Source organism: Scyliorhinus torazame, chromosome 16 (assembly GCF_047496885.1).
Source record: "Scyliorhinus torazame isolate Kashiwa2021f chromosome 16, sScyTor2.1, whole genome shotgun sequence".
In the NCBI taxonomy this organism is placed as follows: Eukaryota; Metazoa; Chordata; class Chondrichthyes; order Carcharhiniformes; family Scyliorhinidae; genus Scyliorhinus; species Scyliorhinus torazame.
In genome coordinates, this window is record NC_092722.1 from 159,908,676 (window position 1) to 159,922,657 (window position 13,982).

The 13,982-nt window shown below is 45.2% G+C and overlaps 1 protein-coding gene across 2 annotated transcripts in view; it reads right to left on the minus strand.

Moving 5' to 3' along the window:
• LOC140393173 (uncharacterized) overlaps positions 1-13,982 on the minus strand; it is a 384,488-nt gene that overhangs the window by 254,972 nt on the left and 115,534 nt on the right. For both annotated transcript variants that reach the window (XM_072479311.1, XM_072479313.1), the window contains 4 exons: positions 13,711-13,857; positions 10,743-10,889; positions 8,574-8,720; positions 3,648-3,794 (listed from right to left, as the gene is read on the minus strand). In XM_072479311.1, the coding sequence (XP_072335412.1) occupies positions 3,648-3,794; positions 8,574-8,720; positions 10,743-10,889; positions 13,711-13,857 (588 nt within the window). The remainder of the gene's footprint in view (positions 1-3,647; positions 3,795-8,573; positions 8,721-10,742; positions 10,890-13,710; positions 13,858-13,982) is intronic.

The following is a 13,982-nucleotide window of genomic DNA, read 5'->3' on the forward strand; positions in this document are numbered from 1 at the left end:
GGAGCAAAGTATCCTTTCCTCACAGCTTTACAAATTAAAACATATTGTGCATTCTGGACGGCATCCTAACAAATGTTGAGGTCTGGTCTGGGATCGTAGTAGCCGACGCATTAATAGTTCTGCTGCCACCATTCCTGCCATTGCATGTGACTGGATCCTATAAATAAAGAGGAACTGTGCTAGTTTTGTCTCAAGTGAGCTTGTGGTTTATTTTTTAAAGCCACTCTTGAATGTTTGGACTGCCCGTTCAACTAGGCTGTTTGAGGATGGGTGAAATGGTGCCGTACGGGGATGTGCTTCACTTCATTAATCTTCATAAACACCTGGAATTCCCCACCGCTGAACAGGGTCCCATCATCCATTATGAGAAGCTCCGGTATACCGTGGATCCTACATGGCTGTTGAAGTCGCTCTACAGTGGCGCTGGAAGTAGTGGAGGCCATCCCGATGCATGTTCATCCACTTGGAATGGGCATCAATTAAGATTAGAAACACAGAACCCATGGCTAATCCGGTGAAGTCTGCATGTAACCATACCAGTGTCTCCCTGGCCACTTCCATGGCAGGATCTTTTGTTTCTCTTGGCAGGACGGGCACTGTCTTACCATATTCTGAACGTTTACGTTGGGTCCAGTCAAGACGTGGCTCCTTGCGAGCATTCTGAAACTTCTGGGTAGCCACTGTGTAGCTCCTGTAATATCAGATGCTGATCTGGACATGGGACAATCACTCAGGGTCCCCACAGGACCGCCTTCCACACTTAATTCCTGGTGTTTTGCGAGGAAGGATTTTAAGTCCTCTTTAAGTCAACTGTGGGATGCCCTTGTACTCTGCCACTTAGCACAGCGTGGCTTAGCTTTGACTGCGTGGAGTCCCTTTGGGTACATGTCAGGATATGTTTGGTGGATACAGTCAGGGTATCCATAAAGTTCAGAGTCATAATGACTTTCTCCACCCTTGGCGGGGCAGTGGGAGGGGGGTGGTAGGGAAGGGGGAGCTCATGAGCAGCGGTGAGCGACTCAGGGCATCTGCATTTGCTCTTTGCGTCCTTGGGTGATGCTCAAAGGTGTGCTCGTATGCCACCAATAATAGTGCCCAGCATTGGACCTGGGCTGAGGCGATAGGAGGAATCGCCTTTGTCCTCCCTTTGTCCTCCTTAAAGAGGTCCAATAGTGGTTTATGGTCCATTATGGTAACAAAATGTCGTCCGTAGATGCATTGGTAAAAATTCTTTATTGCAAATATCACGGCTAATCCATCCTTGACCATTTGTGCATTTGCCAGGGTCCTGGATGCAAACGCGATTGGCCACTCAGTGTCATTGCCCCAACAGTACCATTCCTACTCCATAAGGAGAGGCATTGCATATTACAGTGAGTGATCTTGAGGGGGTCATAAAGTGCCAATATGTTTGATGAAAGCAGTTTTTTCTTCACCCTCACGAAGGTTTTGTCTTGTGGTGTTTTACCCCAATCATTTCTGATCCTTTTTTTAACAGTGTGTGCAGGGATGCCAGTAAGGTGACTAAATTATGTTTCATTTCTCCGTAATAATTGATGAGGCCCAAGAACGACTTTAGCTCCATTGTGTTTCTTGGTGTCGGGACTCCATTTATGGCTTTTACCTTGACTTCTACAAGTGTAGGCTGTCATTGTATGTTAACTCGCTTGCTTGAAAAACACATTTCTCTCTTTTAAGGTGGACACCTACTTCAGAGAATCATTGTAAGACTACCTCCACATTTTCCAGACGTTTCTTCTCAGTGATTTCTGAGATTAATATGTCGTCCAGATAAACCACCACTCTGGACAATCCTTGAATGAAGATTTCCATCATCCTCTGGAAAGTAGCTCATGATACTCTGAAGGGGTGGGGGTATTCATTTAACTCTTTATAGATGACCTCTTAATGGTGATGTCTTTTCGAGATGTCGCATTGAGCTTTAGCTGGAGGTATCCTTGGCTCATACCTAATTTTGTAAATATGCTGCCCCCAGCCAGTTTCGCGTATTGGTCGTCAATGCTTGGGTTACCAATCAAGGCGGAAAACACTGTTGACAGGCATCTTATGGGCGGCACCGTGGCCTGTTCGTGTGGAGTTTATACATTCTTCCCGTGTCTACGTGGGTTTCCTCCGGGTGCTCCGGTTTCCTCCCACAGTCCAAATTTCTGAAGGTGGATTGGCCACGCTAAATTGCCCCATAGTGTAAAAAAGATGTGTAAGTTAGGTTCTGAGAATGCAGGGATAGGGCGGGCGAGTGAGCCTCAGTAGGGTGTTCTTTTGGGATGTTGGTGCAGACTCAATGGTCGATGCACTGCAGGGTTCTATGACTCTATGATCATATAGTCACCGCAAAGGCAGCCCAAATTGTCAGATTTCAATACTGGGACCACTGGCACAGTCCACTCTGCGAACTGTGCGGGCATATAATGCCAAGGTTCTCCAGTCGCTTCAATTCAGCCTCTACTTTAGTGAGTAGTGCGTAGGGGACTGGCCTTGCCCTGAAGTGCCTTGGGTAGTAGGACCTCCGCGTCTACATAAATGTTCACCCTAGCACCTCGGATTTTTCAAGGCCTTCCTGGCTTTTCCGACGGCGTCAACACTTAGCCTCAGGATCACAGAATCCCGCCCCCTGTGTCTATTTCCATGTCCAGGGGGTGAACGTTGACCAAATGGGAGTATTAAAATAAGTTTGGTGTAAGTAAAATGAAAATTCAGGAGTGATCATATTGCTTTTCTGGGATATTAAAGGAGCTTTACTGTTCAGATCAAAGGTATCAGTTTGAAAATAATCTGATTTGAAATTTGACCAAAGATCAAAGCATTGATTTGAAATTCCAAGAAACAACCTAGTTAACTAGACTTCATTGTAGTCTTAAAATCGAGGAAAATGCATGTTATTTAAAAGTAATGTAAAACAAATTATTTATATCAAATGTGTTGTTTATTATTTTGTCTGCTGTAAATACATAACTGCATTATGTCATGTTTCTCTTGTGCTTGTTTATCTTTTCTTTAATAAATGTTCTTATCTTCCACTATGTCCTGACAGATTTCTTCCAAGTTTAAATATTCTAACTCTTGTAGATTGATACCTTAATGGAATCTGCTCAAAGTGATTCTGGACAATTTCAACATCTTCCAATGGCGTGGTGTACACCACACACACACACTCAAACTTTTCAAACAAAATTCTGTAAAAGGATGTTGAGTATACATTTGGTTCATGCAGTTTGTAATACTGATTTGAATGTTATAAAATGAAAGTAAGGGCTGGATTCTTTGGCCACACACACTGCAAGATCGCCACCGGTGGGATGTGGGCCATGTAAAGCTCGGGTAGGAATTTCCAGTCGCCGGGCGAGCATGGCCGGAGAATCCAGGTGAGGACCAGTAACAAACAGTGATCGTCTGAGTTCCCCGAGGTAAAGGGATTGAATCCCAAACCCTCAGGTACCTCGGGAATCTGCACATTAGAGTAAGGCTTAGTGCCTCACTCTAATCTGCAGATTTGCCAACAGGTGATCCCCTCAAACATGTCAGCCCCTCAAACAAAGGGGATTAGGGACTAGACATTCAAGAGTCAGAGTGACTCAACAATTTTCTCAGCTTCATTACATTTTCATTTACATATTGTACATTGATACCTTAATGGAGTCTGCTCAAGATGATTCTGAAGAATATCTGCATCATCCAGTGGCTTAACATGCTTTGAGTGTTGTGGAGGATCAGGAGCAACGGGTTTAAGTAGAAGAGGTGGGACTGAACCTTTCTGCTCAGATTCCAAGGAAACACTGGGAAACATAGAGACAGAGATGTGTCAGAGTCTGTGTTATTCTCTAAGTCTGAATAAAGATTGTAGACTTCCAGTTAACTCAAATATGTTATTCAGTGGGTTCGTTCTGTTTCCGGAACTTAACTAGATATAATACAGTCAAGAGGTATGACCAGTGAAGCTAAGGTAAGCTGCCTATGCTGAGCTGTCGCTGTGTGCTGCTGCTCACTAGCCCTGTGTTTCTGAAAGAGGCGGATCCTACCTTTGGCTGGACCTTTTACACCCGTCTCTGATGCCCTCTAGTGATGCTGTGGCTGTTACATCTGTCTGCAGTCCCTGGTGTATGTGCAGATGTATGTACAGATGACTACAGACTCAACACTTCTGTAGCTCAACTTTGAAAACAAATTTACTGTATCATCAAAACTTCAGCTCAAAATAAATGTTGACTTCAACAATTATTTTCAAATCAACTTCTGCAATGAACAAATGCACGTCTTATAAATAAGTCAGAAAAAAGTTGGCCCTGTACAGCCGATTGCACGGGATCTAAAGAAATTAAACTTATTGCCCTTCAAATTCTGATTGACCTGTTGCAATTTCTAATATTCCTTTAAATTTTGTGTTTATGTTATTTGTTTGTTTTTCATCTCCCTGTATTTTGACCACAACATATTGAAGCACTTCCATCCCGCACCCTGTAATCCATCCAGCATTATGGATACTTGCCAACCTGAAGAAAAATGTAACGGCAATTGCTCAAACTGCAAGGCGATCCATATTCCCAACTAAACAGCATAGGGATTTGAGTTGCCAGAAATGTTGGCATTCAGATGAGCTGAATAAAGAATGAAGGAACACGGGAGACTCTGAGATCTCATCGTTCCTATAGAATCATAGAATCTACAGTGCAGCAGGAGGCTATTCGGCCCATTGAATCTGCACCAGCCCTTGGAAAGAGCACCCTATCTAAGCCCACACCTCTACCCTATCCCCGTAACCCAGTAACTCCACTCAATCTTTTTTTTTTGGACACTGAGGGCAATTTAGCATGGCCAATCCACCTAACCTGCACATCTTTGGACTGTGGGAGGAAACCGGTGCACCCGGAGGAAAGCCATGCAGACACGGGGAGAACCTGCAGACTCCGCATAGACAGTGGCCCAGCCGGGAATCGAACCTGGGACCCCGGAGCTGTGAAGCAACTGTGCTAGCCACTGTGCTACCATGCTGCCCATGTATCAGACATGGCTAGGCAGAACCATTCTGCCGCTGAGTCAGATGGGCCATTGGTCCAAGGCCCTCTCCTGACACAGGAGTGTACCTTTCACATATTAAATCCACACTTCGAGCACTTCATCTTGCAGACCACCCACTGGTACCCCATCTCCCACCATATCGATTTTAAGATCCTAATTTTAAGATTCCTCCACGGTTTTGCTCCTCCCTACATGGGCAATTTTCACAGCCTTATTTCACGGCATATGTCCTCTGCTCTTTTGACCCCGGTTCACTCTGAGAACACTCAGTGTCCATCCGGCAATCATCTGACACTCTGGACTTTCTTTTTAAAGCTTCTGCAGCGAATATCAGGTATGTGTGTCTCATTTTAGTTTGGCTCTGACCCTGTTAATTCCAGTTACAATAAAAGGCAGTTTTAATAAAAACCCTTAGTCACTGAAACCTGTGTGTATCAAATCCTGTGCACTTAATACCTGCCAAGACAGCAGGATCATTTTTGGATTGGGAACTTGGCTAACTCCCCAGCTAACTGATTTGTGCACCTTGTGATCATCCCGCCTCTGGGTTTCCCAGCCAATTAGTGAGATTGTGCAACTATTCTGTGAAAGGATGGATTTAAAATTAAAGGGACCACAGCATGGGTTACCCTGACCTGCCTGCACTTGGGATTTTTGAGGCTGCATAGGAATTAAGAGGATATCTGGGAAGACAATTCTCCAAGTCTCTCACTTTTCCCAGCGGTCCTGTTGTGGAATCTGAGGGGCTGCTGTGAGGTATTCTCACCATGGGTGGGATGAAGAGGACAAGATTGCCAACAAGCAGGCGTGGATGAAAGTGACCGAGAAAATCCCAGTAGGAATGTGCTCCCTCCAACATTGAGACAGTGCACCAAGGAGATCCGAAACCTCAGGAGGACATGGCAGGGGAATGAGCTCATACTTACTGGTGTCAAACTGGTGTAGCATTCTCCTACTTTCCCAGCATTCTCCTCCACAACATGCCTCACCTGAGAGATCCATTCATTCCTATCTCTCCAAGCATCTCCTCACATTGTAGACTGTAACGGTTCAAGTAGGCAGCTTGCCACCACCACCCTCGCAAAGGCAATTAGGAATGACCAATACACGCTGGCCTAGCCAGCAAAGCCCACATCCCTTGAATAAATAAAAATTCCCACCTGAACAGCCAACACCCACACTTACCCTCATCCCATGCCTTACAATTACTTTCAACAAAAGGTGTCCTCCCCCCTCTCACAGAAGCTACTCAGTACATACGCACCTCTCTACTTTCACTCCTTTCACTCCTCGCACAGTTTGGCAAGAGGCAGAGGCATGGGAGGTGTAGAGGTCCTCCAGTGACATTTACCCTGATGACCATCAATATGCTCCTGCTCCACTAGAAAGGGGGGCGAAATTCTCCGCAATTGGCGCGATGTCCGCCGACCGGCGCCAAAAACGGCGCAAATCAGTCCGGCACCACGCCGCCCCAAAGGTGCGGAAGTCTCCGCATCTTGAGTGGCCCAGCCCTAACCTTGAGGGGCTAGGCCCGCGCCGGACTGATTTCCGCCCCGCCAGCTGGCGGGAAAGGCCTTTGGTGCCCTGCCATCTGGCACGGAAATGACATTGCCGGGCGGCGCATGCGCGGGAGCGTCAGCGGCCGCTCACGGCATCCCCGCGCATGCGCAGCGGAGGGGGTCTCTTCCGCCACCGCCATGGTGGAGACCGTGGCGAAGGCGGAAGGAAAAGAGTGCCCCCACGGCACAGTCCTGCCCGCGGATCGGTGGGCCCCGATCGCGGGCCAGGCCACCGTGGGGGCAACCCCCGGGGCCAGATCGCCCCGCACCCCCCCCCAGGACCCCGGAGCCCACCCGCGCCACATTGTCCCGCCGGTAAGAGAGGTGTTTTAATCCACGCCGGCGGGACAGGCATTCTAGCAGCGGGACTTTGGCCCATCCGGGCCGAAGAATCGCCGGGGGGAACCCGCCAACCGGCGCGGCGTGATTCCCGCCCCCCCCCCCGAATATCCGGTGCTGGAGAATTCGGCAACCGGCGGGGGCGGGATTCACGCCAGCCCCCGGCGATTCTCCGACCCGGCGGGGGGTTGGAGAATCTCGCCCGGGGTTCTTGTTCGTAGTGGTTGCAGGTGATAGCAGCAACTTGCCATGAGAGCCTAAGTCTCCTGGTCAGAAATGTCAAGAGAGCTGATCCTCTACCTGCAGACTGTGTTTGAAGGGGCCACACCTTATTCCTTGACCATCTCATCTGTATTTTTGAGATGTTGAAGAGAAGGCTACTGCTGATGTTGCTCTTGTTGTTGCTGAAGCGGTTAGTGGTGATGTGGCCTCTGCCCTTGTCCCTCAGTAGAGGTGGAAAGTGGAAATGCACAAGGTGCTGCCATGCACTGGTGGGAGCCAGCAACGGGGAAGCAGCTGAAAGGAAAGCGAGGTTCTCGGCAGATGAAGTGCCTTCCCTGAAACTGACAATGTTATGATCCAGCAGGTGGTAAGTGGCATGTGAACCAAATCCCAATAAGGGAAACATGACAAGCCATCACAACTATTTTCTACTTGTATTTTACCGTGTGAGCAGGACTCAGGTTCCATTTAATTAAAGCATAGAATTATCCACACCCGATGCCATTTTCCTTCATTTTCCTAAACCTACACCCATCTGGCAATTCCGTTCATTGATGCTGTGGAAAAACAACTCAAACCTTTCAAGATTGGTTCAACTCATACATGATGCTCAAATCCTTTCGTTAATCTGAATGGAGATATTGAACATCTTGGGGTACTGGTCATTCTTTTCCACTACATCAAATGAAATTTTCTAATCAACCAAAGTTTGAAAAATATCCTAATTTGAGATTTGGAAAGTGAAAATTGGCTTGAAATTCCAATAAACAACATCTCTTCCAGCGAGTTAAGAAAATCAAGAAATAAAAGCCCTGTATATTATTCCAAAGTTATTTAAAAAGAACTAGTTTTGTTCTGGAGCTATGATTGTCTTGTTATTTTGTCTGCTTTAATTAGGCAACTAGATCAGATCATGTTACCCGTCTGCATCTTTTTGTTACTACATGCGTATAATATTTTTCATTCAAAACAAAATTTGATATGATGTTCTATCATTTTCAATGATTGGAGTTAGATCTTAAGAAGGGTGGCACGGTAGCACACTGGTTAGCACTGTTGCTTCACAGCTCCAGGGTCACAGGTTTGATTCCCGGCTTGGGTCACTTGTCTGTGCGGAGTCTGCACGTTCTCCCCATGTCTGTGTGGGTTTCCTCTGGGTGCTCCGGTTTCCTCCCACAGTCCAAAGATGTGCAGGTTAGGTGGATAGGCCAGGCTAAATTGCCTATTAGTGTCCAAAAGATTAGGTTGCGTTACGGGAATAGAGTAGGCTTGGGCGGGGTGCTCTTTCCAGGGGCTGGTGCAGACTCGATGAGCCGAATGGCCTCCTTCTGCATTGTAAATTCTAAATTCTAAAGTCGGAGTGACCTAACAGTTTTCTCAGCTTCGGGTTTAAATTGTTTACAGATTGTACATTGATACCTTAATGGAGTCTGCTCAAGATAATTCTGAAGATCTTCAACATCATTCAGTGGCTTAACATACTCTGAGTGTGGTGGAGGATCAGTAGCAATGGGTTTAAGTAGCAGTGGTGGAACTGAACCTTTCTGCTCTGACGCTAAGGAAACACTGGTAAACACATAAAGACAGAGACGTGTCAGGGTCAACACTCTTATACCTTAGATTTGAAAATAAAATGACTGTATCACCAAAACCTCAGCTCACAAGAAATGCTTATTTTCAAAATTATTTTCAAATCAACTTCCACAATGAACAAATGCACCTCTTATACATAAGGCCCAAAATTGTTGGCAATGTAACAGCAGGCTGAAGAGCATCCAAAACACAAACACTGGATGGGTCGCGCCCAAAATATTAACCTTATTCTGCTTCAAATTCTGATAATTTCGAACATTTCTTTAAATTTTGCTTTTGCATTATTTGTGGGATTTTTTTCAATTCTCTATATATATGATTCTTGACCACAGCACATTTCACCATTTCTGTCACATACACTTTAATGCATCCAGTATTTTGTAGATCTTCCAACTTGAGGAAACATTCAATGTAAAGTGCTCAAGTTGCAAAGCTAACTTTCAACCCCTGGGATTGCTGGGGTCTGGGTGAAGTACAACATGGTCCGACGAATACGGGAAATCCCACCAACCCAAAATATCAGATTTGGCTCTGTGATAGTATTCATCTCACTGAGTTAGATCAAGTTCCCCTCATGAGACCTGCTTATTATGCAATCTACTCTGGTCCCTCAGTTTATAGAGTCTTATTTACCATATTTTTTAAATGTGTCAGTTCCGGTGAGAAAACTGGGGAGAATCCCATCGGTGTCGGCGGCATACAATCTCGCCATATATTCAGCTTCTTGAACAAAATTTCTTTCCTACACGTGAATCAAATGCACTCATAGCAGCTTGCTCCTGATACGCTCGCCCCGGGAAAACCTAATCTCTGCAAACAGTCGGGCGATCCTTTTAAATGCCTCCTCAGCACTTGTTGCAAGTTCAGTTGAGGGATGACTGTAAGAAAGACTGCACCACGTTAAGCAGAGGGAGCCCTCAGCAAACTTCTCAATGGGGTTGGGCAGAGGCGGGAAACCCTGTTTTCAGGATCAAGCAGACAATTCCAGAAAAGTGACCAAGCCCGCCTGGGAGGCTGGAGCAGCAATTGTCAGCGCCAACTCACTCCATAAGCGGACGGAGGTGCAGTATCATAAGGAGATGAATGGCCTTAATTGAGCAGTCAAGGCAAGTCCTCCTCATGTATCCCTCAGCCCCCCCTGAACACAAAATGAAATCAGGAGCAAGACTCAGATTCCATTCAATGAAAATTGGAAACGATCCTCACCCATTGCCATTTTCCTACTCTGCACACGTCTGACAATTCTGTTCATTGATGCTGGGAAAATCAACTCAAACCTTGTGACTGGTTCAACTCGTACATAATGCTCAATTCCTTTAGTCAATTTGAATGGAGATGTTGAACATTTTGGTATACTGGTCATTCTTTTCCAGTACAGCAAATGAGATTTACTAATCAATCAAAGTTTGAAAAATAACCTGATTTGAAATCTGTGAAAGTGAAAAATTGGCTTGAAATTCCAATGAACAACATCTCTTCCAGTGAGTTACTAAAAGCAAGGAATAAAAGCACTATATATGATTACAAAATTATTTAAAAAGAACTAGTTTTGTTCTAGAGCTGTGATTGTCCTGTTATTTTGTCTGCTGTAAATAGGCAATTAGATCCCATCATGTTACTCTTGTGCCTCTTTTCGTTACTACATGTGCATAATATTTTAATTCAAAACAAAATTTGAGGCGATGTTCTATCATTTTTAATGATTGGTGTTAGATCTTAAGAATGTTTTACGCGTGGCATGTTATCAAAAGCCTCGATCTCAAGAAAAGGATGAATTCTCTCAAAAGTATGGAGAGTTGGGACTTGCACATGAACATTATCAAAGAAAAAAGAATTGAAACAAATAAAGGATAAATAAGGCACTATGCCCAATTCTATGGTCACTTATCAGTCCCTTAAACAAAGGGAATTAGGGACGAGACTTTCAAGAGCCAGAGTGACTTAACAGTTTAGTCAGCTTCAAGTTTAAAAATTCTACATATTGTACATTGATACCTTAATGGAGTCTGCTCAGGATGATTCTGGAGAACCTCAACAGCATCCAGTGGCTTAACATGCTCTGAGTGTTGTGGAGGAACAGGAACAACGGGGTTAAGTAGCAGAGGTGGAACTGAACCTGTCTTCTCAGAGGCCAAGGAAACACTGGTAAACACACAAAGACAGAGATGTGTCAGGACCAACACTCCTGTAACTTAGCTTTGAAAACAACATTACTGTATCACCAAAACTTCAGCTCACAAGTAATGGTTATTTTCACAATTATTTTCAAATCAGCTTACACAATGAACAAATGCACATCTTATAAATAAAGCAGAAAAGAGCTGTCAATATAATAGGTTGAACAGCATCTAAAAGACAAACACAGATCAATGTGTCTGTTGGATGAATCTCGTCAAAAATGTTAACCTCATTCTTCTTCAAATTCTGACAAATTACAGCATTTCTTTTAATTTTGCCTTTGCATTATTTGTGATATAGGAAATGGGAGTCTTGACCATAACACATTTCACCATTTCTGTCACATACTCTTTAATCCATCCAGTATTTTGTAGACCTTCTAACTTGAGGAAACATTCAACGTAAAGTGCTCAAGCCGCAAAGCTAAACAGGCTGGGGAATCCGGTTTCTTTCAAGCCCTGGGAATGCTGAGGTCTGGGTGAAGTACAACATGATCCAATGAATACCGGAGATCTCACCCACCCAAAATATCAGACTTGGCTCAGTGGTAACATTCAGCTCGCTGAGTTAGATCAAGTTCTCCTCATGACACCTGCTTATTATGTAATCTATTCTGGTGCCTCAGTTTATAGAACAGTAAGAAGTCTTACAACACCAGGTTAGAGTCCAACAGGTTTGTTTCGATGTCACTAGCTTTCGGAGCGCTGCTCCTTCCTCAGGTGAATAGTTTATAGAGTCAGAGGGTGGAACCTTACCATATTTTTTCAAAGTGTCTGTTCCGGTGAGAAAACCGGGACGAATCCCATTGGTGCCGATGGGAAAACTCGCCGTCTATACAGCTTTGTGAACATAAATTTTATTCCCCATGTGAATCAACCGCTCTCATGGTGGCTTGCCTTTTAAACGCCTCCCCAGCACTGGTTACAACTCCAGCTGGGGGGATGACTGCAAGAAAGACTGTACCATGTTTTACAGGGGGAGCCCTCGACAAACGTGTGGATGGGGTTGGACAGAGACAGGAAACCCTCTCCCAGGATCATGCAGACCTGAATCCGGAAGAGTGACCAAGCCCGCCTGGGAGGCTGTGGCTGAAATTATCAGCGCCAACTCACTCCATAAGAGAATGGGGCTGCAGTGTCATCAGGAGATGAATGGTCTTCCTTGTGCATTCATGGTAAGTCCTCCTCTTCATGTATCCCTCAGCCCCCCCTGAACACATGCTGAAATCAGGAGCAGGACTCAGATTCCTTTCAATGAAAATTGGAAACGATCCACACCCAATACCGTTTTCCTCCATTTTCCTACCCTGCACATGTCTGGCAATTCCGATCATTAATGCTGTGAAAAAGCAACTCAAACCTTGTGATTGGTTCAACTCATACATGATGCTCAATTCCTGTAGTCAATTTGAATGGAGATGTTGAACATCTTGGGGTACTGGTCATTCTTTTCCAGTACATCAAATGAGAATTTCTAATCAATCAAAGTTTGGAAAATAGACTGATTTGAAATCTGTGACAGTGAAAACTTGGATCGAAATTCCAATAAACAACATGGGCTGGAATCTCTGTTTTCGGGACTATGTCCCCATGCTGTCGTAAAAACTGTGGACATTTACGCCAGAAAAACTGGCGTGAAAGGGCCACATATTCCAAGTCCTGCACGGGGCTAGCAGTGAACCAGTGTAAAACAAGCAGCTTTTGCTGCAGATACGGGTCCCCGCATTTCCGGGTCGGAGGTCGCGCATGCGCATGGAGGTGGCCTCCAGTGGCCACGCCGTGCTACATGGTGGATTCAGACCGCTGAGCTGGACCCTGAACATAGTGCGCCCGATTGGCCGTGCACCCGACCCTGACCGCCCGCCCAAAAACTGCTCGGCCACGTATAAGACACCCCCTGCCCTCGGATCGGCCCGCCTTCGACCAGGGCAGCCGTGGACTGAGTCCGCAGCCACCACGCTACTATCCCGACCGGCAGGACCATGTAAAATTCACGCCGTCAGGACTTCGGCCGGTCGGGGGGGGAGACGAATGGAGGGGCGGGCATCCAGCAATTGGCACAGGTAGGTGATATGCAGCGTGGCGTACCCGGAGAGTACTCCGCTTTTTGGGGCCCGGAGAATCAGGGAATCAGCGCCGGTCCCGATTCCGTGAAGGGAAATGGATTCTCCGCCCCAGCACGGCCGTGGTTTTGGCGTCGGGGTGCGGAGAATCCAACTCCATATCTTTCAGTGAGTTATGAAAATCAAGAAATAAAAGCATTGTATATTATTCCAAAGTTATTTAAAAAGAACTAATTTTGTTCTAGAGCTTTGATTGCCTTGTTATTTTGTCTGCTGTAATTAGGCAGCTAGATCTGATCATATTATTTTTGTGCCTCTTTTCATTATTACATGTGGATAATATATTTATTTCAAAACAAAATTTGAGGTGATGTTATATCATTTTCAATGATTGGAGTTAGATGTGAAGAAGGAATAAGGTTTTACACGAGGGATGTACAGGGTTTGCTCTTTGTTTCCTGTGCATGTTGTCAAAAGCCTAGATCTCAAGGCAAGGATGAATTCTCTCAAAAGTATGGAGAGTTGGGACTTACGCATTAGTGTGATCTAAGAAAGAGGAATTAAAAACAAATAAAGGATAAGTAAAGCAGCTAAGCCCAATTCGATGCTCGCGTTTCAGCCCCTCAAACAAAGGGAATTAGGGACGAGACTTTCAAGAGCCAGAGTGACTTAACAGTTTAGTCCCCTTCAAGTTTAAACTTTCTATATATTGTACATTGATACCTTAATGGAGTCTGTTCAGGATGATTCTGGAGAACTTCAACAGCATCCAGTGGCTTAACATGCACTGAGTGTTGTGGAGGAACAGGAACAACAGGGTTAAGTAGCAGAGGTGGGACAGAACCTGTCTTCTCAGAGGCCAAGGAAACACTGGTAAACACACAGAGACAGAGATGTGTCAGGACCAACACTCCTGTAACTTAGCTTTGAAAACAACATGACCGTATCACCAAAACTTCAGCTCACAAGTAATGGTTATTTTCACAATTATTTTC